The sequence below is a fragment of the Parus major genome, chromosome 5 (assembly GCF_001522545.3).
Source record: "Parus major isolate Abel chromosome 5, Parus_major1.1, whole genome shotgun sequence".
Lineage (NCBI taxonomy): Eukaryota > Metazoa > Chordata > Aves > Passeriformes > Paridae > Parus > Parus major.
In genome coordinates, this window is record NC_031774.1 from 30,486,211 (window position 1) to 30,512,126 (window position 25,916).

The window sequence follows — 25,916 nt, forward strand, 5'->3', positions numbered from 1 at the left end:
GGCGGGGCGCGGCGGGGCGGGGCTCGAGTCCACGGCCGGCAGGGGGCGCGCGCGGCGGGGCGTGGCGGGGCGCGCGCGGCCCGGCGTGCACCGCGGTGGTATTTGAATGGCGCAGGCTCCGGGCGCCGGGGCCCGGCGGTAGCGATCGCGCCGCTCCTCTCGCCCGGGCCGGCCCCGAACATGAGCAGCGGGTGAGTGGTGCGGGGGTGTCCGGGCCGCCGCCGGGGGAAAGGGGATGGTGCAGCGAGGCCGCGCTCTGCGCCGCCGGGACCGGGCTCGGGTCCGCGGCGTCGCGCCTGGCGGGCGGGCGGGCCGGCGGCGGCTGCGGGCAGTGAGGGGGCGCGGATCGGTCCGTCCGATCCCCGGCGGCCTCGCCCGGCGCCCCGCACAGCTGTGTGCGGTGCCCGCCGCTTCTGGAGAGCGGCTTCTGGCCCTTCGGTCCCTTTCTGAAATGGTGCCAGCAGCCGTAGCTCGAAGCAAGCGTGTGCAGTGGCGGATACGTGCCAGGAGAGTAGGGAAGGCTCTGGTGCTGCCGAAAGGGAGGACAACAAACTGGGTGTGAGGCCTGCTGACGGATTTAATTTCCTGGGTGTGACAGATTCCAGGGGGAAGGAGAGGGGGAGAACCATAAGTGCTTGAAGATCAGATCCTGCATTAATTACTCTGTTCAAAAGCCTTCAAATTATTTATTCAGTGTTGTGCTGGATGATTTGGCATGCAGATTTAAAATAAAGACATTTTGAATAGGGAAATCTTTTAAGGAGAAAGATTAGGTGGTGATCTTAGAAATCTTTTGTTTCTGTTTTTATAACATGCTCTGCTTTGGAGCAAGGTTAAGTCCGTTTTCTTAAAAGCAGCTTTTGTCCATCTCTCCTTGGAACATCATTTTTGCTTTTCCTGTTCACCTGTTTTTTTCTTCCTCTTATTCTTTGGCTGTAATCGGGGAAATTATTATAAATATGCAGTTACCTGTATTTATTAGAATTAAAGCATAACAGAAAGGAGGTTTGTGCTTCTTTGGCCATCTTGATTGGGAAGAACATGTTCTTGTCTAAAGATGTCACTTTAATTTTCTATTAACAGACCTTGTAGTTTTACTTTAAATTTCTCTAATGTTATTGCATTGAACTCAAATTACCATTTATTTGAATTCCTATACTTAAAACTCAGGATTTCATTATAATATATTAAAAATAATGTTATTAAGGTATTTTATTTAAGTATATTAAAAAGCATATATTATTATGCTGATATGCATGTATTCTTATAGTTGCGTTTATATATGTTCAATTGCCCACTTTCAAAACTTCTCCTTTAAATTTATTTTCATTTTGTTTCATAATGTATGTATTAGGTTATATATATATAATGATTATGATATATATATTTCATGTATATTGTCTCATAATAATTTAAATTAATTATTTAAAAAAAACCTGTATACTGGTCCTAGGGTAAGAAGCTTGACTATAGATGAAGAAGGTTCTAGAAGCACTGCAAACAGACAACAATCAGTAAGAGAAGTGTATTTGAGGGTAGCATAAAAAGCCATGTGATCTGTAATCACAGACTTGTCAGCCAGGTGGGCATGTAGCGAGTACTTCCTTAGCCTCCACCAAATTTGGAGTTTGAGGGGTTTGCTAGTATGTCTGTCTCTGGGTTTGAGTTCAAAATTCTTGTTGCAGTTTTTTTTAAACTCCTTGGATTGAACAATAAATGATAAAAGAAATTGCTGTATTTAATTTCATGGGTAGTTTCTTAAAGAGCTCTTTAAAACATTAATGTGGAAGCTTCAGCATTGTGGAAATTTATTTCTTTTATAACACCTCTCAGTCTCTAAACTTATTGTCCCCAGAGTGAAAATCAACAGGTAGAACTATCTTTTCATTAGTGAAAGATGTCTTCAGAAAGGACTTAACCACTGCTATTACTTTATGGCAGCTCAGTATATCTGTAAATACCTCCAGATGCAGAAAACTGAGTTATTGTTTTTTTTTTTTTTTTTTTTTTTTTTTTTTTTTTTTTTTTTTTGTAGAAAATGTAAATAAAGTTCAGTTACTAGACTCCTGGGCTATCTCCACAGGGAGAACAAATGCACACCTGGCTTCATCCTCACTAAACTTGGATGAACTGTGACTTGTGGTCATTTTTGGAGGTTCATTATGACTGACTGTGGACCACTTATGAATTCCATATGTAAGAGGAAAATGAGCTTAAATCTTAGGTATAAGCTAATTTACCATAAATAGTTGTTCAAACAGTATTTTTATTTACTGCAAATTTAGTGTAGTTACTGTAGTTTTTATCAACACAGAAAACTTTAAAGTGGAACAAATGGCCTGACAGGTGTAGCACATGAAAAACTCTATTCTACTGGCGTATAACACTCTATATAATGTTGCAGAAAAATTTTGCATTAACATACTCCTTAGAATCTTGAACTCCACTTCCTTTTTAAAGAAAATTCAATGTTTAACAGCTGGTGAACATCAGTTCAGCCATCAGTACATCAATTACTAAAAGAGGATTTTGAAAAAAACCAACCTGTTTCATATGCAAAGGATGTGGAAGCCTTCTAAAAGACAGGTAGAGTTTGTAGCATTTATCAGAGCTAAAATGAAAGGAAGTTATGACAAACTTACAAAATCACTTCAGCATCATAAGATAGTACTAATTTATTTTTGTAAGCAAATTATTACCCCTTTGGAAGTAAATTTGAAATAACCATTCTTGGAAGTTTCCTGTGACCATTGTAGATCTGTAGGCCAGTGAAATGAGTTAACCGTTGCTGCTTTCCCTCATGGATACCTATTTGGAATGCTTTCAAAGCACATGTTCCCCTCCTTGGGAGTAACGATTAATTATCTCTCTCATCTGAGTTCAATATTGTCATCCTTGAATTTGCAGTTGGGTTACTGTGGGGTGGAAGACAATCACAGGAACATTTGCCATGGCTGGTGCACATGGAATGCTGCAGGAAAAAGTAGCTGTTACAAATTTGGACAAGAAATGAGATGGAAGTATGTATGTTTTTAAAGGCATTGCTGATGGCTTAAGATATTTAACTATTTTATGTTTTGCTGCCATACAAAGTAGTCCAGCCTATGTTCTGTACAAAAATAACATTATGTTAATATGCATGTAGATTACATAACTTGCCAAGAAGAGTTTGTCTCTCTCTGGAGGCCTTGCCCAGAACTTAGGGCGATGGGAGGGAGTGGCAGAGTTGTTAATACTTGCCTTCAATAGATATGCACTTGAAAGCCTGTTAGTGCTGACTTTCTTTGCCCAATTCTGGTGTGGCCTAAAGAGTTTTATTGCATCTGGGAGGGATCAGAGATAGAAAATATCAGTAGAACCATCAAGAAAATTTGCACAGGTACTGTCTGTTGACTGTGGGGCAAACCAGCTTCTTCTCAGGAGACATGGCTGCTATTACTTTAGTCATTCTGCTTACTCAAGATTGGAGAGAATAAAATGGGGAGAAGATTGTCATCTGCTGTGAGAAATCACCCATGGTTTTGGGGGAAGTTGTTGGAATTTGATTCTGTCATTCTAATGAAATCATACATCTCTGTTCAGATTTGCAGTCTACCTTGCTCAGTTGTAAAACAGTTTAGGATTGTACAGTGGACCAAGGCAGAGCTGAAGGGACGTGCATTCTATCCTTAGTTTAATTCTAAAAGCTTTGTAAAGTGAGGGAAATGCATTGGTCTTAATGAGATTGTATAGCAGATTGTCTTGATCAAATACAACTAGCTGTGCTCATCACAAGGGAAAAGTCAGAAATTAAAGACATTAAGGTATAGATTGTTTGACTGTACAAATTAGTATCTAATGCCAGTTAAAGAACCCTCTTTATATATCCCAGAATTACAGGGGACTGTAGTGTCTAATTAGCTATCCCTAGATGATACCTGATTGCAAATAGGAAATCAAAGTTGTGAAGAGCCATGTAAAGTGCCTTTCATCCTGTGGCATTCATCTTTTTAAATGCTGGCCAGCCAGCATTTTCCTAGGTGTTACTAAGCCTTTCAAAGGTGGTTTCTTAAGATATTGACTAAGTTTATTATAATACTGTTAGGTTTGTATATACCAGATTCTTCTGCTTGTGTTCTGCTCTGTCTGGAATATGTGGGTTGCATGTCTGAATCACTTTCAGTCTATGTTTTTGGTTTGTTTTTTTTAATTGTTTTGCACATTCTGTCCTAGAAGCCATATAAAACATCTGGGTCCACAACATTCTGTGTCAAGTTCAGGTCAATTATAATTTGCACACAGCTTACCCTTGTTAGTTTTTATCCGATCTTCAGCTATTGTCTTTTGACCCTTTAAGGGTAAAAATAAGGGCAAGAGAGGGCACAACCTCTATGCAACTTTTCCAAGCCATTCATTTTGTAGGCCTTTGTCTTATTTCCCCTGTTGGCTGTAAGTAGTCTCTTCTTCAGACTCAAGAGGCTGGTATAATCAATTGTTGATTATATGAAAGGTATTCCGTATATTTTGAACTTGCCTTTGTCTGAGGTGTTTTTTACTTTATTTAAAAGCTTTTTTTACTTTTAGGGTTGGTTTTTTTAAAGAAAGTTAACTAACCCTGTTCTCAATATTTGAAATACAGGCACAAGTTAGCTCTGTACACTGTGACAATAGTGTTCTGTTTATTTTTCTAACTGTTTATTGATCCATATGGAGCACTAAACAGTCCAACTGATCTAAAGGAAGCTGTCCTATATGCAGATACTGTTGTGGGTGGCAGTTACTATAGAGACTGTGATCCCAATAGGAACCCAGAATTTTTTCCTACCTGGAGATACATAAGCTTTGCTTTATATTGATCTATAAGCATTGCTTCTGCTTATTGTACATCACAATCCTTCTTCAGTTAAGCCTTATCTTCATTGGTGTGACTTTGTATTGTTAACAGTCTTCATCTACCTTTCTGCAAGGTAATTTATGAATATATTGAACAGCATAAACCAATGCTTTCCAAAGATTTTTCCCAGGAATCTGGAGGTGATTTTCTGCAATGTGGAACCTCTTAGATAGTCTATGGTTGTTCCTGAGAAACTTCTATGCGCAAAAGCTGTCCCTTTTTTTGCTTGGTTCCTTAGTTTCCTCAGATTTAAGTGAGGGACTTGGAAACCCAAATAGTCTATTTAAAGGGCATTTAGTTGCCCTTTATCCATGTTGTACTACCCCATACTCATAATAAATTCCATTAATTTTGCAGAGCAGGACTTCATAGAATCATAGAACAATATGGGTTAGAACGGACTTTAAAGATCTTCTAGTTCCAATTTCCCTGCCATGGGAAGGAGGGTACACCTTCCACTAGACCAAACTGCTCAAAGCCCTATCTGACTTGGCCTTGAACACTTCCAGGGACAAGGCATTAACCACTTCTCTAGGAAATGTGTTCCAGTGCCTTACCACCCTCTCAGTAAAGAATTTTGTCCTAATATGTAATCTAAACCTGCTTTCTTTCAGTTTGAACCTATTACCCTTTGGTCTATTACAAATGCTCTGGTAAAAAGTGCCTCTCCAGCTCTCTTGTAGCCCCTTCAGGTACTGGAAGGGCACAGTGAGGTCACCCTGGAGCCTTCTCTTTTCCAGGCTGTGTTGCCTTGGTGACAGCCAGGCTGAATCTTTCCCATTATATTATTTGTTTGTGTCCACTAAGTCACACGATTGCATTGTTTACTAATTAGTGAAACAGAGATGTCAGTCTGGATCTTCCTGGAGGCTCTTTAAATACTGACTGAGTTTTCTTTATGTGCTTTGTCAGCTCCAAGGGAGAGATTCTGCACCTTGGCTAAAAATACAGCTGTTTCATTACTGCTTAAATGTTCACTGCTACTTCTGCATAATCTGAGACCTTCAACAGATTAAACTATGGAAACCTCTCTAAACTGTTGTGTGAAATCAAAAGGATTTTAATTTGCTTCATCAGACGTTCCTTTATATCTGATCATCTTTAGACCTTTTGAATTTATTTTACCAGTCTTTAAGGAAAGAATTGATTGTTTCATTCTGTTTCAGTTGGGAGGCTGAGGAACAATGTACTCTTATGTTAGATTTCTCAGAGTAAAATTCTATTAATTTTTTCTGCTGGACACATGCCTCCTTTAGTAAGGAACTTCCATCCAGAGTCCTCTCTCTCCAGTTCAGATAGCTCCAGTTCAGGTATTTTGAGATACTAGATACTCTTTAGAGCGTTATATTAAGAACTGATACACTAACTGAATTTCCTTGGTAAGACATTTCTTTCTAGCCTTCTAATATCTTCCACAGTCCAGTTCTTCAGCATATGTTTTTGTGTTGCTCCATGTTCAAATTTTAATACATAGCCCATTTTGAGTGCAAGTAATGGTTTTAACCAGTCTGATAAGCAGAAGAAAAGGTGTTTGTTTTTGTGAGGTTTTTTCTAAACTTCTGGGAAAAGTTTATTTACAAGCCTGTGTGGAAGAACTAGGAAGTGTGGAGAGCTAGCAAAGTGAGAACTCTTCATCACTGTTTCATAGTGTGAAAAAATTAACAAACCAGTCTTAAGCCAGACTTACATCTGAAAAATATTCCCCTAAATAATGCTGCCATTTGCAGTTCTTGCTGTAATCTGAGGGCTCCATGTTCCCATCTTGCAGGGTAAGGGATTCTGTCAGTAAATACTCTGTTTCTTGAGAGAGAGATCTCAAGTGAAGTTCTTTAGTAGTGATACAATTCTGAAAAATACGCAAACATTTGAAGAATTTTTTTTTTAAATTCCACTGTACCCTACAGCAGGGATTTTAATGTACCTGAATACAGCATCTGTCTTGTTTTGGGCCTGCCGCCTGCTTGCTTTATTTGATGGCCTTTAGCTGCTGCATGGATCTTCATGGCTAATACACTGTTTCCCATCTGGCTTATTTATTGCTCAGTGTCTTAGTCTTTTAAATGCTGAAGTTCTTAATGAGGGGAAAATCTGCTACACAGAGTAAAAGGGATAGAGCTGCTGCTAAAGACAAAGGGGAGAGATTGGAGCACTCATGTTGAGACCAGAGTTTCACCATTCAGGGGAAAAAACAGTAATATTGGAGCAATTGGTTGTCTTTTAAAAGTAACATAGGATGTCTTGCTGAAACACTTCAAGAGTAGTGCCTCTATGCTGATATAGTAGTTGAACCTAGTCTCAAGTAATGAATCTTCTGATCAGTTACAAAAGATGCAAAATCTTATGTGCAGTTGTCTCAATCTTGGTGTTGATTCTTATAGAAATACTTGCATACTTCAAGACAAAGGACTTTAGACATAAAATAAAGTTGTGGGGTTTAGTATGAAAAATAACCAAAGTACTGCTTTGACAAAAATGGGGGGGAGGGGAAGGGGATGTACATTTGCCAGTAATCTAAGGGGAAGATCTTTCACTTTTTTTTCTTTTTTTTTTTCTTTTTATTATTTTTTTTTTGCAACCTTTGTTATTTTGATGAAGTTTGCTTTCTTCCTGAAAAACAAGAATCAAGAATCAGTTTTTTAGCTGTCTTTCAGACTTGGAAACAGGTGTGAAGCCAATTATTTTTCTCCAGGTGGAAGATCAAATTCATAGTGGAAGGAAAGAGTCTCATTTTGCCCTATTCTTTACTTTAACTGTTTGTTTTGAATTATTTGCTTGAAACGAATCTTGTTTGTGTGGCACCCTTCAGTGCAGGTTTAGAAATTGGTGTGAAAACAGAATATTTGCCTCTGTTTCTTAGGGTGATTTTGGTTTCAACTTTTTTGAAAGCTAAATAGGGATTTTTAAATGCCCAACGTGTTAATAATAAGGCCTCCAGCTAATACTCACTAAAGGATGATGTCTTGGGTTATATATAGGACAGAAGATCTTGAAAATAGCTGAATTCTAGTGTTGCTAGCTTCATTTGAAGAAAGCTGACAGAATGTTTTAGAAAATACAACTAAATATCTTTCCCTTGAGAACAGGGATTTGAGAGATTATGGCATCTGAAGCTCACAATGTTAAAAAACAGAAAGTATTGCATATTGAAGGTCATCCCATTGATCTCCCCAGGAAAAGAATCTCTTCTTCCACTAAAAAGATCATGAAGGAGGTAAGCTGTTTGTGTTGTTTGTTGTGTTGTTTCATGTCCTCTGAGAAAAGTGAAGATTTCAACAAGTTTATAGTTCTGAGCTTATAGTTTAAATCTAGAAGCACAGCACTAGAAAACATTTGATGTTTAGATGTGCAATAGAACTTTTAAGTTGAACAGCAGTTATATCATGAAAACATGTTATAGCATTTATTAAAACATGTGTTAGACACAGGCAGTGGCTGCACAGATCAGTACATCATATTGTTCATATGAGCAGTAGGTACTGATGCAGTCTTACTCATGCCTGTTTTTCTGCAGTCTAGCCAAAAATGTTTCAATACAGGAATTTTGTCATGATAAAGTTCTTGTGGACTACATGGCACAAATGAGAGGTGGAATAGGTGAAAGAAACCCTTTCATTGAAATGGAGCTGTCATATAATCGTACAGCTTCACCTACCATGTTGGTAACAGGTAGATTTTCACTGGATTCTTGCTACTCAAAAGTAGTTTTTATGACCTCATATCTATGTTACTGGCTGAAGAGTAAGACAGTGGAGTACAGAGGAAACACTAGAGAGGCAAACTTACTGTAAGACCTCTTCAGACAGCAGCAAAGATGTCAATATCCTCTGTTTATTGAAATTTTGTATTAAAACTAACATTTTAAGACCAGTGTTTACAACAACAAAAAAAAAAATCATAACATTGTCTTGCTGATGCACACAATGTAAATGTTACCATTAATGCTAAGTAATGACCCTTTCTGGTAACACAACTTTTTTTTTTATATTGCCTTTCTCCTAGGGTAAGAAATTTCCAAAACAGCTGGCTTCATACACAAACAGGTAGGAGGGCTGTGCAATAATGAGTCTCTGCATTAATAAAAACAGAGAAGAACGTTGGTGGCATGACTTGTGATAAGCAAATGCCATTAATATATGTACTGGGAGAAAAATGTTTCCAATATATATATATTATATAAATATATAGAAACATAATAATGCAAATGATTTGGTTTGGATCAACCTTCACTAAAATAGTGCTTTATTATTGCAGAGTAACAGTTGGAAAGACGGTGACCAGTCCCCTCTCTCTTTTCAAAGTGGTATACTGTAAAAGGAAAGTTCATTGTTATACTCCAAAGCCTTGTTACAGAAAGAAACTGTGCCCTAAATCTAGGGGCCGTGACATGGCAAATAAAGAAAATGAACTGGCTTGTGCAGGGAATCTGCCAGCAAAACTTCACAACAGTCGTACACACTTGCTGAATTCTAGTGACTCTGGCTCATCTCAAACAGAAGGCCCCTCATCCAAATACAGCGCATTTTTTTCAGAGGTAGGTAGAATTTGAAAAAACTCCAGTTTAAAGAAGAATTGTTCCTAGTAATTAGCTGAGAAAGTTTTCTTTCTTTAGATTAATTTCCTTCAATTCTGCAGACATCAGGTTTTGTGATTTACAGTCTGTCAGTTTATGGTGATACAGTTATCAACAGTAATAATCCTGCCACTTTTCTTCATATTTGTGTCAGTTCAGAAGCTCAGATCTGCCAGACTTGACTGGATTAAAATTGTACCAGCACCAAAGGAGAATGTTGTTTAAACCTGCTTAGGTTTCATGAACTGGCAGGACACGTGTCCATGTGTGTGTTTATTGAAGTGTAAAAATGTTACTGTATCAATAAGAATAAACTGGTGAGGTGGATTAGGACAGTTTTCCATAGCAGTATCAACTTCGTATGAAACTAACTTAAGTGTTTGTATGAGCTTTATTTCTTGTTAGGATTGGTTGAGGAAACCTAGTGGATGCTTGCAGGGCTTCTGAAACTGGCTAAAAGATCAGATGTTTAAATTGAATAGGTTTTGTGACAGTGAAGGCCATTTAAGGCCTTTAATGTTGAAGTTTACATTTCTGGCACTGTGGGTTTTTGTTACTCATTGAGGCTTGCATGTATTTAAGGTGAGGCATGGCAGGAAAGGTAAGATGAGATACTCTCACTATGCTGTCTTTTCACGGTGCTGTAAAAGTGGGCTGTCATGAGGAGAGCCCTGAGAGGCCGGTGGGCTGAAGGTGCAAGTCTCCGGCACTTCTGCACTGTTCATTTTGATGATTTCAAGACTTTTCTTGTAGCAGAATAGCTACAAAAAAGAGGTTGCAGAAAGGTGGGTAAAGAGATGAAGACAGGGGAAGATTAATTTTCTGGGAAGCTAAGGACCAGATCACTGGCCACAAATGACCGCTTAACTGGTTTGAGAGATGTGTGTGGCTCTGCAGTGTTCATTCCAATCCAAGGTCTAATTAATTAAAATGCCTGAACTTCATTCAGAGAACAAGCTTTTTCAGAAATGAACCTTTTCTGTCTGAATTCAGAATAATACATGTAATTACTTGTGCCTAAATTGTGTCAAAATTAATAATCATCTAAATGAAAAGTTCTGAGTTGGTGAGCATTATAGGTTGATGAGCATGAATGTTCATTTTAATTATTAGATACCTGTCGTAGGTGGTAAAGAGGTGCAAATCTTATTCTTGCAGCTTTCATGTGAAGTAGGTCTAATATTTTTGTGCCCCCTTCTAAGGGAAATTTATGGGTTTAAATCTATACTTAGATAAATTTTTAAAACCAACGCATCAACATACAGGTGGAAAAGTGTATTATTGTATACCAGATTATATTAGTGTATCTTACTGTTTCATTGCTGGCTACTTAACTTGTGGCAACTTTTTATATTTTTAAAAACATGCAGGTTTCTCAGGACCATGAAACTATGGCTCAAGTTCTTTTCAGCAGGAATCTGAGACTGAACGTGGCTTTAACCTTTTGGAGAAGGAGAAGTATAAGTGAACTGGTAGCCTACTTGGTGAGGTAAAATAAATCTGTTCTTCTATATCCTTAAAATTATAGCAATCTCAAATACGCCACAGTATTTTTAGCAGTTCCATAAATGTTATGGCTTAGTTACACTTTTTAAACCGTAGTGGAAGCGTATACTTCTACTACTAGTAGTGGGATGTACTAGTAACACTTCTGATTTTATTCTTAATGTTTTAGGATACAGGATCTTGGAGTAGTAGTAGACTGCCTTCCTGTGCTTACGAACAGGTACAAACAGAAAAAAAGGGGGGGATTAAAATCTGCTTATAACCACACTGAAGTTCAAGCACTTCTGAATCATCTTGTTTTCTAAGTTTACAGGAAGAAAAACCGTATGTTTCAGTTGGCTGCTGTGTAGATCTTTTGCCTTTAGTGAAATCTCTGCTTAAAAGCAAATACGAAGAGTAAGTATCAGCTTGGGATGTTTTTAAAACATTATTACTTCCTGGCTATGCAGAGCCCTGGAAATCAATGGTTTTTAATCCTGACTCTTGTTCCCCCTGCCCCTTCTCCCAGCTCTGCCTTTGTCAGGAAATGAGAGAGTTCCGGAATTGAAGCTTTCCTCTGAATCTTCATCTTTTAACAAAAGAGTCATGCAAAAATGCAATGTTAGGAACTTGAGGAAGAGGACTGGCTTTGCCCTTATGCAAATTTATTTATCCTGAATAGTTAAAAAGCATAGCACTGAGATTTTAGTATGCTTTATAACATGAAATCAAGGCAGAGTTTTCTTTTGCTTTTTCAACAAGAACTTCAGTTTACCACTTAGAAATTGCAAGCATAAGCAAGTATTGGAACTTACCAATTTGGCTAGATTTTTCTGCTTCCCGAATAGAAAATGTATTGCTTTCTAAATTGCTTACAAATTTATCTCAACACTTTATCTGGCCTGTAGATAATGCACACAGAGGGGGAAATGCATAATGTGTAAAATGTGTTATTACAGATATGTGATAGTTGGTCTAAACTGGCTTCAGGCAGTCATTAAAAGATGGTGGTCAGAACTGTCTGCACATACAGAAAAGGCAGAAGATGGGTGAGTATAGTGTTGGAAAATATTTATTTTTTTTTCTGTAGCCTGTTTCATCTCAATCTGTTTTAATTTTGATCAGTAGGAGCACAACTTGCCTATGAAAGGCAAAATTATAATTTTATAGTTAAAGCTTAAAAGTACTTTCAGGATAGTAAAGTTACTGGTTTTGTTGTTTTCTTTTTGCTGGTTTTAATACATGTAGGACATACTCAAATCAGGGATTATACAAATGCTGTAGAAGTTGAATCAAAATTTTTCAGATCTTGTGGCAATATCTGTTGTATAGGCTAAGTCTGTGTGTAGTAGTAATCACTAATTTTAGTAAAAGAGACTACTGAAATGTACTATGTTATAAAGTGATCATTCTCTTTCAGAAACATTCACATTTTAAAGCAACAGCTAAGTGTTTTGTGGGAAGAGGAGAATCACCTTACTCTGGTTCCAGGATATACTGGTAATATAGCTAAGGTAATCCACTTCCGGTTGTGTTCAGTAATAAACATGGTTGTATCACTTACAGTATTCCTCTTATTTTGCTTATGCTAAACTGTGGTTGGACAGAAAGACTTCTACTTCAGTTTCTGCTAATGCTCAAGTGTATTGCATGGTTTTTACAGAAATCTGGAGTTGATTCCCTATGATAGTTGTGTGATATAGCATGGCAAAAATACTGATCTTTTTTTCTTACTTTACAGAGGAAGCATCTCCCTAATAACAAAGTAGCTAATAGTCTTTGACTGCTAAGAGCCTTAAAATACATGTGAAAAAGGGCTGAGCTGAGTAGGTAGACTGTGGAAGGGAGAGACATTTTCTCTTAGATCTGTTGTAACTGTTGTTTTAAGTGTAATGCAGAATGGAGAATCTTAGCCCAGGAATGTCATTGGCATTTGCACGTCTGGTGACGAGGGCAAGTGACAGTATACTAAGTTCTAAAGCTTAGTGCTGAATGCTTAGAAAATTATGAGTTTGTGGAGAGCAAAAGAGCCTAAGACAAATACCTACTTGCATTTCTCAGTAGGTTGTTATAGCAGTAGTATAAAGAGGGTGTCTGGTAGATGCATGTTTTGCTGTTTGTGCTTATTTCTATAAATGTGGCTTTCTGCAGTTGGGCACCAAAAGTTACACTACATAGAAACCCCTCCAGATGGAGGGACCTGACAGTGAGAAAGGAGTTACAGAAGACACTTGGTTGTGTGTAGTATTTGAGTGAATTTGAAAATAACTTAAAAATTGCATATTTTACTTACATCTTAAAGAGTTTCGGGGAATCTATCATTCTGTGGCTACAGAATTGATCACTTTGATGTATCAAACAAGTAAACTATTTACTTTTTTTCTGGGACTGCTGTGCACCTGTGACCTCACTTTTGATGTCCCTACAGGGATAATTGCAAACTTCTTCCAGAGTTTCAGTCAGTAGGGATGCAGAAGAACTGAGTTTTGACTCCCAACTTGGTAGAGCTATGAGAGCATGTAATATAGACTGCCTAGTTCTTTTGCTAGATCAGAGCAACAGCTAGTGTCAGTTTGTTTCTCTAGGGTTCAGGTTCCCTTTATGCTCATTTTCTGGCATCTTAATGTATGTCAGGATAGATTGTGACCAAGGTCACCTGAGCAAGCCAGAGCAAAAGTAGTACAGGAATGTTGGAGTGGCTGGGTGAAGGATTATCATACATAACATGTTTTAACTACATGATCATAGGATGATGATCTTTCTGCTCAGCAGGGAGCAGAGGAATACCAGGCTAAATTGATGGCTTTGAAAACTAATTCTACTGTTCTTGCAGGCTTTTTAGTACATAAAGAAATGTCATTGAAAGCATTAATTGAAAGTAGTTGTGAAGATAACTTGTTCTAAAATTTGGGCAAATACAATTATTCTTGTGTTACGGTCCTGTTTGGTTACCCTGTTTCAGACATAGAGTTGATGTTAGAGCTATAAGTAATGTGACAGACTTTCTCCTTTTTTTCCTTCTAGGATGTAAATGCTTATTTATTGCAGCTACACTGACATGATGGGGAAACAGTGTGTTTATGTGGTGAAACAATCCCCTAAAGTATCCCTGAAATATGTACTGAAAGCCTTTTGAGAAATACTGGCAGAAGAGAACTGAACTGTCAAGCTCTATAATGAAACCACTAACATAACCCTAACAATCTACTTCACATTGAAGTGGAAAAATGTCTAGTAGGAGCAACTTTTACTTCAGTGAGGTGAAAGTGCACTATGAAAACTGTATGCCTTTGCTGCATTTGGGATTCACTCAGTTACTAGGTATTCCTTTAAATGCTACTGTATTTTACATCACGGAATAAAAGAAGATGAATTATACTGTCATGAAGAGAAGACAGCAGAACCAGTTATGAGGAACCAACAAAAACAATCAGCATTAAGAGCTTTTAAATGTGTCTCACTAGAGAACTCCAAAATGCACAGCTATCTTCCAATTACAGTAAAAAATAGAAAAAACTTTGGGATATTCAGTTACTTCTATGTTTTAATCACGTTATTAAAGACAGTTTTTGTTTGCACTATTGAGAAACTATACAGCAAAGATGCCTTAATTACTAGTGTTTCAAAAAGCCAATGTGTTAAGATGCAAATAGCTATTATGTTCAGATTGTGATGAAAAACTACAAAAATCAGGGTTTCACATTGTGTAGTTAATGAAACATTGCACATATACAAAGATTCATGTATGAAAAATATTGTAAATACCTGAAGTTAAGCTTGGATAAACAGTTATTGCAAATGTCAGCAGAATGGTGAATTTATGTCTAACAAATGTTTTTATACTGTATGTGGATTTCTAACACAGTAATCTTGTTCTGTATCATTCAAACTACATGCAAATAAGTAAATATATTAAATATATCTACTGTTTTTTCTTTTCAAGTTAAAAAAATCAATTTATAAAATAATCTCTTCCACAATACTTTTTATTGTAGATATTTATGTCTCTTGTTTGAAATGTTTACAGCCAGATGAGGCCATGTTATTCAAATCACACCCTTTTTATACTACCTCCTTTAAGAAACTGAGAAAGAGCTTTTGCAAAATTGATCAGTTTCTAACCTGATCGATGTTGGCAAATTCATACCAACAACATCAAGAATACAGCTATAAACTTTTTCTGTCATATTGGTATACTGTTCTATTTTAATTTAAAAGCTATATCTTAATAGCTCTGAGGGAGTCTTAAATCTTAGGCTTGCTGTTGCCTTTTTTAATTTTGTGATTAGGAAGCATGCTTTTTCAGGTAAAACTTATGAAGTGCCAGCTCTTCACTTAAAAGTATACATGCACAGCATGTATGACCAAATAGACTACTTCCTTAAAAATAAGTACTTACAAAGGTTGTTTTCATACCGAGCATTAAGCATGTGCACTTTTACTGACATGCAGGAGAAAAGTCTTTTGATAGCCCCAAGTGGTTTTTGCTTTACAGATTAAATAAATGAATTTTATACTCCTGTAGTGGTCAGTAACTTCAGGCCTCCTGTTGCTTAGATTTATAATTTACTTTATGTAACACTGTTGCTGACTTCTGAAGGCCAACTAGAAATCTGTCATCAGAACTTGGTGCTTTTGGTTATTTGACAGTTCTGTAAACCACCAAAGGTTTTGCATTTCCTAGGATAGTCAGTTACAAAGAGTTTCTGGGGCATCCCAAAACCGCAGACTTTGTGGGACAATCTGGAGACATTCACATAGCCAGTCTTTTTGTTAGAATTGTTATGTATCATTAGAGATATTTCCCACTCAAAGTTTTGAGATAGAACTTTTCAGATGTTCTTACTATCAATTACAGATCTAAAGGAACTATAGTATGACAGCATTCTTGTATTTACTGTATTTCTGTTGAACACTTAAAAGTAACAAAGTCTAGATTTATCATTTGGGTGGCAATTGCTGAAACTCAGATTATTCCTCAAGGAGAATACTGTTTATGGAAACTCAGATATTTTTTCTTTTATTTTTTTTTTCTAATAGAATAAAGTAACTCATGGCCATTTATTTCTGATAATGTAAGAAAGCATAGTTGTAATTGATTAAAGGGATGCTCTAGTATTTAAAAATCTAGCTTGTATGTAGATTTAGATACATGAGCTTATAATGAATTCTGTATGGCCATAGTTACCAAATCCGATGTCTGGACAGTGCTTTTGTTTTAGAGGCAAGGTAAGATTGACCTGAGGATCATTGCTGAGGAATATCTACTAAAGTAATGCATTCTTTTTAACTGCCAAAACTTACATTTTGACAGCATCAATAATACAGTATTAAGCATTGTCATTAGTATCTGTGCCTTATTTTAAATGAAATTTTTTACTGTTTTCAGGCAGCTATTAGACTGTGAGAACAGGATTCAGGTGTCTGTGTTATGAAATTATTTTTTCCATTATGTTCTTAAATCATCTAAACTATTGGTAGTAATATTCGAGCTCAGCTTCTTGTATTCTCTTCAGTTCTCAAATAGCTAGGAATCAGTTTTGCTGTTACAGAATGTACTTGTGTAATACCTGGTCAAAGTTGGCATGAGTTAAGTGTCTTAACAGCTGTGTAACTCCACTAAATTCATATTGTTGTCTCAGTGAATTGAATTAAGTTTATGAGCTATCCCATGCATAAATGCTGATCTTTATGATGCTTTCAAAAAATGCTGTTTCTAGGATGTGCCAGAAGATCCTGGCAGAGTTAATGCTTTTCCTTGTATGTTCTTGTGATGCAGAAGCACATATGTACTTGAGGATGAAGGATGCCTCCACTGTTCATGTTATGCCACTTGATATGAAACCGATGTCTTTGAAAAACAGTATGCTTTACCTCAGTGTTCCCTGAAAGTACTTGAGGCTGTTTTGCTGAAAGAGTACTTTTAAGTGTGACCCAGGATTTGCCCATCTCCTAAACTGAAATTAAGTAATCCTTCTGGCAAACTGTCTCTTTCTGCAGGGCTGAAAAAAAAAAAAGTCCAGTATTTTGTAAATGTAAGTGGCCAAGTTGAGGTATTGCTGATAGCTTGCTGAAGAGTGAAGGTGGAAAAAACTATGCCATTATTTAGCAGGGTATGAAGAAGTTAGCATGTCTTAATGATTATGTATGTCTCTGTTTTGATGGAGCTATGCTTATTTCTCAGGAAAGAGTCCTCTACTCTTGTATCACACAGGTACTGCAGTTCCACACTCCTTAATAATGCTTACAGATTGTTGCTGGTATTAAGCCCTCCAAGAGTTACCCTCTGCAGTGAAATTCAAATAAAATGATTTTTTCCCTCCTGTAGGTTGCTTTATTAAAGGCTGCAGTTTTAACACTTGAGTTTGCAGGAGGGATGGGAGACTAGGAAAGCACAGAGTACACATGGCCTATTCTGAGTGACATCAGCCCCACTGCATTATAAAGCAGACTGTATTTTCATTTTCTGGCATCTTACATAGGCAAGTTTGGATCTAAATGTCTTTATGCATTTTGCATTGAAGAGATAAAGGTTTTGAAGATGGATCCTACAGTGTTAATTTGTGATTTTTATGGGGTTTTTTTTCTTGAAAGAGTGGACATTCTTGTGTGTGGAAACTTGAAAGTATCTTATGTGAAGCTTACATTTTAGACTAGCAAGTGGTTGCTTTTGCCAGTTTATCTTGCCAGATCTTCCAGTTCTACAGAAGATTGAATGTCTGTCTTCATGTGGAGATTTGCAGCTATTTTTTGTGCCTGGTTTTCTGGTACAAAGTGAATGATTCATAGTTAACAATTCAGAATACAAAACCATGCAAATTATGGTACTGGTGTGAAGTTATTCCAGCTTTGCACAATGCAAATGCTGAAGTTTATGAAAGCAGTTGATTCTTTTGAGAGGAACTTTATATTGAGCTGATGTTGCATTAGTGAAGGAAAAAAATGAAGCAGTTTTAATAGCTTTGGTAAAAGCTAGACAGTGTAGTCTAATTTTTGCCTTCAGTCTACCATCCTACACACAGTAATCATTGTAGGCTACAGATAAAGATTCACAGAGAAAATAGATTGAGCATGCTTGTGTTATTAGTGCTTATGTTATCCTTCTTTAAACAATTTATGCTTATTCCACAAGTTAAATAGCTGTTTTTATGTCTCCAAATGAGACTAAATGCAACTATTTTTCTCCCCCTTTGCACATATATTCTTTAGCACTTAATGATATTATTTATTGCTCATCTATTTTAAATATACTAAGAGTGTGTCTTGTTAGAAGTGAGGAGGGGAAGGTGAGAATTCTAGACAAAACACTGGGCTAGGTATTTAACATGATTCAGTTTGAAGCAACTGTGAAAAATTTCCATCTATAAAGCTTTTCACGCAAGTTTTGTTAATACCTATGATACAAAGTGTGCACTCACAGCTCTAAGGTTGACTTTGAACTTGGTTGGAAAAAAATAAAGTACTTTCATTCTAAATAACCATAGCTGCAGTATTGTTTCTTGTTCTTGTTTTTTGCATTGAGTACTAAGCTGGACTCAGATACTAACCTGCCATAAAGAAGGCAGGAGGTGTAGTGCTGTCCCTTAAAGCGATAAAATAGAAATATCCACATAGTCTTCAACTATTGCAGACCTACAATATTTTTGTTTCTGTACTGGTGGGAGTTTTGTAGTACACCTCTTTATGTAGATTGTGGCTGTTGATCATTGCTGTAAAATGAGATCTGCTACTTTCAGCTTGAATGTATTTCATAGTGGTTGTGATTCATACAGATCACTGCTTCAATTCAGGCAGTCACTACTTTGAGAGCTGTAGTGTAGATGAGCAACTAAGTGTTGGGGTCTCAAACACCCATTCTTTGCTGTAACAAAACACAAGGACACATTTATCTTTCTCTCCTTTTTATTCTTCCCTTGTTCTTTTATTTAAGTTCTTAGAACCATTTGAATCCCCTTTGGAAAATGATAGATGTGAAAATGTGAGAAAATGTTTTTACAAATATGCCTCTGACTTCTTTTAATACAGTTCTGTGAATAACAGTTTTCTGTGCATTTGGGAAGGAGGCTGTTTTCTGTATGTATAGGCTTGAAATAAATAGAACCTTTACTTACTACTTTTACTGGACTTCACTGATACTGTAATCATATTCTTGATACTTTCTTTTTTACATAAGTACTTTGTATATTGTGAAACAATTAACCCAAATCTAAATATCAAGATAAAGTTACATTCCAAAGCTGCCTGCTCTTACTGGTGTAAGTGTTGAAATACATATGCATCCTATTATCATACTTTAAAGTGACCTGTAGACAGATTGAAATAGCTCTTTTAATTTATGATGTCTGTCAAATTGAATCTACTGACCTTCACTTTCAAAAAACCCAAATTGTTAGAATCTTACAGTTGCCAGTTCTGCTCATTCTAGATATTCTAATGATTTAAAGACTTAATGCAGTAAGTATTCCACCTTCAAAAAAATAGCTTATCTTTTTGTCTTTTGTGGTAACAGGCTTTCGTTATATCTCTTCTGCATGAGACAAACTTCTTTTCTGCAAGAGTTAAATAATTTTTAGGAGGATTTCAGAGGAGGGTTGCCACATACAGGAAACATGGCATGTTTGGTTCTAAATGGAGAAATTGCACAAATACAGGCAGCTGTTAGGACAGTGCATATTTCATTACTATTGAATTGTCTTTTCTCATATGAATCAGCTGTCCCATTATCTATTTAGTCTAGATAAAAGTGGAATGATGGATTATTGGGGAGCTGAAGTCTTAACAACTCTTGGCTGTAAGAAACTAAAACTACTCTTTCCATTCTGATGAAATTGCTACGATGAATGCAGAAAGGAGTTATTTGTTGTGTGTTTGTTTTGGAGAGCAGATATCTCTTAATGCTTCCTATGTCTGCCAATAATACTTTGTTTTGAAGCTTAAAGACATAAGCATTTGTGTGTTTGCTTAAAATTTTAGTTACTAAAATAACAAGTTTCTGACTGAACTGGAAAAAAACACAACCTTGCTGCATTGGTTAATTTCTGGATGACTGCCACGTTGTGTTCCAGCTGCAGGAAACAGTAAATTACAAAAGTACAATTAACTATCATGGTACAAGTAGTCATAAAACTTGATTTTCAAATTTGTAAGGTTTAGGCTGTTACTAGTGAAGCAGTAAAGCAAAGCAGGACTAAAGAAATGAGTGGCAAATTTTGTTTTCAACCTTGTGTTTTGGTAAGTTTAAAAAGCTTGACTTTTTAATCAGCCAAAATGAGTGGTGATCGATGGGAGTGTTAATTCTGGAGTAATTCTGTGCCAGCTGCCAACATTAGCATAAGAATAAGCAGAGTTGTGAAGTTTCTTAATATAAATTTTCTTAGAGCTTTTTGCCTTTTTGTTTTGTTTTGTTTTAGATGTTACAATTAAGGTGGTTTTGGACAAAGAGAGCAGACAGGGTATTTTCTAAATCTGTTATTTGGATGGTGGGGTAGTGCTCCAAGAGGTACCTCTAAAAATACCGTCGTCTGAGTGGTGGCATCAGTAATCTTTACAGGAGGTTGAGGGCTTGAACACAGGCACATTCTAAATAGGATTGTGGCCAATCTGCATGTCAGTGTAGGGAATTGCATAAAACTGGGGAAGGAGGTGTGTTTAAGATACAGTACAAAACCTGAAAAGTGTGCCTGTGATTGTTGGGAGATTGGGGTATGATGATAACTGAAAGTCTTTCCAGTTCTGTGCACCTAATCAGCAGCAGTGAGGCACTTCACAAGGGAAGGCTGGAGACCTGATGCTCACAGAGCATTCATCTTTCCTCACACTTGCTGTTTTTCCACTCCTCTGACGTGCTGGGGCACATCTCCTTGGCTGAATTTCCAGCTCCACATCCTTGTCACTCACCCAACTGAGAATAAAATGCCTTCACATTTGGCACACCTAGTTTCCCAGGTGATGTCTTGTCCCTCAGGACTTCCAGGTTCTCACTACAAAACAACTTAGTGCCATTGAACTGTGAAAGCTCAGAGGTTTAGGCTTATGCCCTACACAGAGAAACTGTGGAGGCCAGTATGATATTTAAGATGAAACTGTTGTATTAAGAGGGTTTATATGTGTATAAATGGTTTTTTAACATGAATGCCCTACCAGTATTCTACTGGCTATTAATTAAAAATGCCTACTACTAGTTCTGAATCTTTGCAAATGGCAGGCTGGTGACTAGTTAGGGAGAAATCCTGCTGCTTAGGGGGGCGAGTGGTTTCTTGGTTTGGGTTGGGGATTTTTTCCTATTCACCCAACTTGCCTGCCCCTCTGACTGCAGTTCTTTAAATTTGTTGTTGCCAATTTGAATTTTCATTTTTACAAGCTTATGTCTTTCATACATACAAATTTGTTTTCTGACAACACAAGACAATCAGGATGTTGTGTAGAGTAAGGATGTGTTATGTTCACAAAATGCTGGATAAGCACATTTGCATTCATTTCTGTGGAGAAGTATCATTTTTGGCATTTCCTCTACACTCCAATACATTTCTAGTGCTGGCATGTCCCTTAACATCTCTAAAGGGGTTCTTTGCACCTCACAGTTCTTGATTCAAAAAGCATATTAGTTGATTTCCAGATGCACATAAAAGGTTGCTACTAAAGCTAAAAACCAGAAGGCAGGGGGAGGGAGAGACACACGAACATGACGTGACCCAACAAAAAACACCAAACCACAAACAGCAATTTAAAATTCAACCTAAACCAAAAAACTAGAATTCACTTGTCTCTAGCATAAAGTAATGTTGCAGACAAATGACAACAAATGTCTCTCCATTGTTCTTTAAAAAGAGGACATAAGAATGCCTTTCTGATCAAGGAGTCTCTGACATTACAAATTGTTTGAGATTTTTTAGGGTTAGTGCACTGTGATTTAGTTTACTTTCTAAGTGAATATTTGGTTTGTGACCTCAGCCACCTTACTCTGAAGGGCTGTAAATAAGAGGAGAACGCCCTTGGAGCTTGTCTTCACAATTGGCAGCTTGCTGACTTCAGCTTTTACCCTTAGGGACTAGTGAGGCTTATTTCAGCATTTCTGTTTGCAAGATTTGGCATATGTACTTCTGATGCTGCTTTCTTACTTGATAGCTCTCTCTGAGCTCTGGAAAACGAGTATTTAGCCTCTGGTGATTCCTTTAAGTTTAGTTTGGTTGAAACAGTCCTGATGTCAAGGATTCTGCTAATATGAAAGGAGCTGTAAGACTTCTCTTCCTTTGCAAACTCACCTAATCTAAATCTTGGCTGTAATAGGCTTCTATACTGAGAAATTATTAATCAACAGATTTTAGTATCCTCATTCATACTTTTTTTCCTGACAAAATTGATTTGCCTGTGGTTCCTTTGTGGTATTTACTCACCTTATGATATTTTTCCTAGCTTACAGAGCAGTTTCTATCCATTAGCCCTAAGGTATGTCTCCAAGATACTGCTGTCCATGTGTTCCTGGTTTAGCATAATTGTCTCATTTTCCAGGCATTTATATGAGGTTGTCTTTTGGCTAGGAAATGCATTCAGAACTTGAACTGATTTTAGTAGTCCAAAATAATAACTTCACTGGTGTTTAGGAGTATGGTTTTTGATGAAAGTATCATTTGTGCTGGCTTTGCAGCAATATAATTGAATTTTATGGTCTCAACAATGAGAGACTCAAGTGAGAGGAAAAACTAACTTGAGTCAGATGGCTCCAGCAAACCTATGTCTAGTGGTGAAATAAAAGGAAGATAAGCAGTACTTACTGATTTAAGGATGGGTTGAACACAGCCTAAATCACAGCTACTGGCTCATATATATGACTGCTCCTCCTCATGGCACTGCCAGCTGTGCAGAGCTGTGGCAAGTGTGGAGCAGCTGCAGCACTGCTCCCTGATGTGAGCTTCAGACTCAGCATCACCTCTGCTAGGACAATCTTTTTGAACCCTTTGTGGGATCCTTTCCTAGCTGGAACATTTGAACACTTGGAACATTCGAAGATGTCCCAAACTTTCATCTAAAATTGTGTCAACAATTCAGTTATAAAAGAACCTGTTTTTCTTTCCTGTATATGCCTCTTCTAGGTAAAGATGTGACTGTGTGCTTTGTATGCAAGGAGAAGCTTCTAATTTTAAATGCACAAGCTCAGACTTTCTAATCTCCCTAATCTGTTTTGTCTGCCACAGAGACTGTCCAGCCAGATACTGGGCTGTGTAAAAGCCTGCGGTGGGACTTGCTGGTGGTTCACCTGAGCTCAAGCTCTCTGTGGCCTTGCTGAAGAATGCTCCTCTTCCAGGTAGCTGCACTGCAGCCTTTAAGAGGTCCAGTGGCTTTTTCATTGAGCATCACACTATTTTACAGTCAAAGGGATAGCACATAGAATAGCATTATCACTTGCAGAGTTGATCAGAGTGGTGGGTTTGATTTAGGTTGTTTGTTTCTTTTCTAGACAGGTATTAGAACTGGGACCTCAGTGCAATACATATTTTTGTTAAGAGTTTATGCGCTGTTTCTTCCCCTCTCTGTCCCACCCACCTGTTACCACAACTTCTGCATGAAAACAAAGCAGTCCTGGCAATTATTTGATTTTGTTTCTTCCTCCTAATATTTTGACATGTCAGTGTCTGAAAACATACCTTTACATTTGCAAGAAGTAATTCTTAATTAAGACAGCAGAGTCTCTGTCACCTGGAATGAACATCAGTTTTAAGATGCTTTGCTGAATTCTTCAGGCTTGCAGGAGACAGTAAAAGTTGTAAATTAAATCCTGCAACACTCTTTCAGTAGATCATAGTTAATTTATTTGCCTAAAATAAGAATCTAAAAGCAGAGCACAAAGTTAAATTTGGGACTTTTGCTATCTGTGGCAAAGCTACTACTTCCACTGAGCCCTGTATTTTACCAGCCGTTATACAGAGCTTCCCAGAAGAACATGCTGTCAAGTGTATTTACAGTACATTTACAAATAATGAAAGCAAGTAGCTAGAGGGAAGAAAAGGCATTTCAAGGTCATTTATGATATTATTTTCTTCCAAAACTGTATGAGAAATAGAAAAAGAGCCATTTTAATTTAGCTGAAAAAACTGAAGAAGGAAACATAGGCTTCCAAACCCATGAATCATATGCCAAGTACAAACCTTCATGCTGCAGTTGGAAAGACTTTATATGTTAATGCTAGCATTATAAATCTAAAAATTATTTCATTTAACCCTACAGTGCTTATTTGAGAATTGGCAGACCCTTCATCAGGCTAAATTGTTAAAGTTAAAAAAAGAGGTATTAATATAATGTAGACAGAATCACTGTATTCCCATAGGACTCTTACTTAGCTCTAGTCTAAGGCTGACATAGATATATTTGAGTCAAACAGGAACTACTACTTATTGCAAAGCTGTTCAACATGTTGCTTTAATGAAACTGTTTAACACACTGAATAGCAATGTAACAACGCATAGAAAATTAGCTTGTTTGCCATTGATTAATGATAGATAATGTTGCAGTTCCCCACAGTGGGTCATTTGAGAAATTCTCTGTCATGTACTAACTCAGGCTCATTAAGGCATGTCTTTACTTGCACAGTCAGATTTGGCATAAAAACCCACACAACTAGGAATGCACTTTAAAAATAAAAACCAGATTCATATTTAGCTGACCTACAGTAAAATGGAGGTGTAATGTACCTCTAAATTACTTTATTCAGATAAACTAGGCAAAGATTGAAGGACAGAAGAACAAAAGTTTCTTATTTCAACAATAGCTTGAAAATAATTACAGGAGAATTACAGGTGAATACATTGAAATAAAACAGTAGGAAAAAGTTACCAACAGTTATTCTTTTAAGTGTTGAATTTCAAAGAAGTAGCAACTTGGTAAACTTGTTTAGGTATCAGCTGTGTGCATGTAAAGTTATGTATCACAAATGCCAGCCTTGTACATGAAAGGTGTGTACAGATGAACTTAAAACCAAGGACTTACAGTTCTCAGCTTCTCAAAAATGGACAGACTGCGTTTAAAAAAAAAAAATGTTTCTACTGCTACTTCTGTTCAATTCAGAGCCACTGTAATTTTCTCTGTAAATGAGAAAAGGAATTTAAGACCCAGTTTTGTTCTTTTTGCTTTGTCAAATATTGTGAGCTCACAGGTTTTACTACTTTTCATATTTAATTTGAATCTAGATTTGCTAATAGTACACACTGTAATAGCTTTTGTAACATTTTTAATACACCCAAGAAAATGTTTATCATCTAGAAATTGCTACTCCAATTCCACTTGCATTGTTGTATTTCTAAGTTCCACTATAAATTGTGTAAAATAGAACTACCTCCACGTCTCCCAAAAAATAAATTAAGGAACAGTAAGCTTTGAAATAGTGCCAATCAAGCTTTAGTGGGCTTTTCACCTCCTTGAAAACCAGCATCACCTTTCTGATGGGCCAGAAATGGTTTAACTTCCAGACAGAAAGAGTATCTCTGCTGCTTTTAGCCTTTATTTCTTCTGATCTTCCTAGCACAGAAGTAACTGTAGCATAATTGAAGGAACTGCTTAAAGCTGTCTGAATTACTGCAGCCCTTCACATGTTGGATGCAGGATTTCCCAGACTCTCTGCAGGGCAGACAACTTGTAGACCTGTTCTGTGAGCGGGTCACGCTTGGTTCCTGAACAAGCTCCTCTCTGTTAGAACATCCTACGAAAGTGCTCGCAGCTGCTTTGTGTTGCTCTGACCTCCTCTACACAGCATGTAAGCTTCTTGAGCCTGAAATACAAAGAAAAGAGTGTCATTTTGTGGTGGATGGTTACTAACACTGCAGTAAAGCAAAAGCATGCCTTTAGATGTCATTCTGTGAAGGATGTGATGATAATGCTGTATTATGTGGAGGCCACCTTGTGGCATTACGGAAGTCAAACCCAGATGTAAAGAAACAACAGCATTTAGACTGCATACCAAGAAATAAGGATTCTAAACTACTTGTATTTTTAGAACAC

The 25,916-nt window shown here is 37.2% G+C and overlaps 1 protein-coding gene across 4 annotated transcripts; it reads left to right on the forward strand.

Annotated features, from left to right (window-relative positions):
* The first annotated feature begins 75 nt into the window (after positions 1 to 75).
* On the forward strand, positions 76 to 24,307 carry KATNBL1 (katanin regulatory subunit B1 like 1). Of its 4 annotated transcripts, XM_015630786.3 has the most exons (11): positions 76 to 191; positions 2,908 to 3,020; positions 7,957 to 8,084; positions 8,873 to 8,913; positions 9,125 to 9,404; positions 10,814 to 10,932; positions 11,119 to 11,169; positions 11,256 to 11,345; positions 11,888 to 11,977; positions 12,349 to 12,442; positions 23,120 to 24,307. In XM_015630786.3, exons 3-11 carry the CDS (start codon positions 7,971 to 7,973, stop codon positions 23,183 to 23,185), a joined length of 945 nt encoding a protein of 314 aa, XP_015486272.1. In that variant the 5' UTR covers positions 76 to 191; positions 2,908 to 3,020; positions 7,957 to 7,970; the 3' UTR covers positions 23,186 to 24,307. The 4 variants fall into 4 exon arrangements, with proteins under 4 accessions (XP_015486272.1, XP_015486273.1, XP_015486271.1 ...); XM_015630787.3 differs by lacking the exon at positions 2,908 to 3,020 and having other exon boundaries at positions 7,952 to 8,084; XM_015630785.3 differs by lacking the exon at positions 2,908 to 3,020.
* Positions 24,308 to 25,916: the final 1,609 nt, after the last annotated feature.

What these genes read in the sequence shown, in the direction of transcription:
- KATNBL1 (XM_015630786.3), top strand. Translation starts at nt 7,971, where the DNA reads ATGGCATCTGAAGCTCACAATGTTAAAAAACAGAAAGTATTGCATATT. An exon ending in ACAGCGCATTTTTTTCAGAG is followed by an intron (nt 9,405 to 10,813) that starts GTAGGTAGAATT and finishes AAAAACATGCAG; the next exon opens with GTTTCTCAGGACCATGAAAC. An exon ending in ACAGAAAAGGCAGAAGATGG is followed by an intron (nt 11,978 to 12,348) that starts GTGAGTATAGTG and finishes ATTCTCTTTCAG; the next exon opens with AAACATTCACATTTTAAAGC.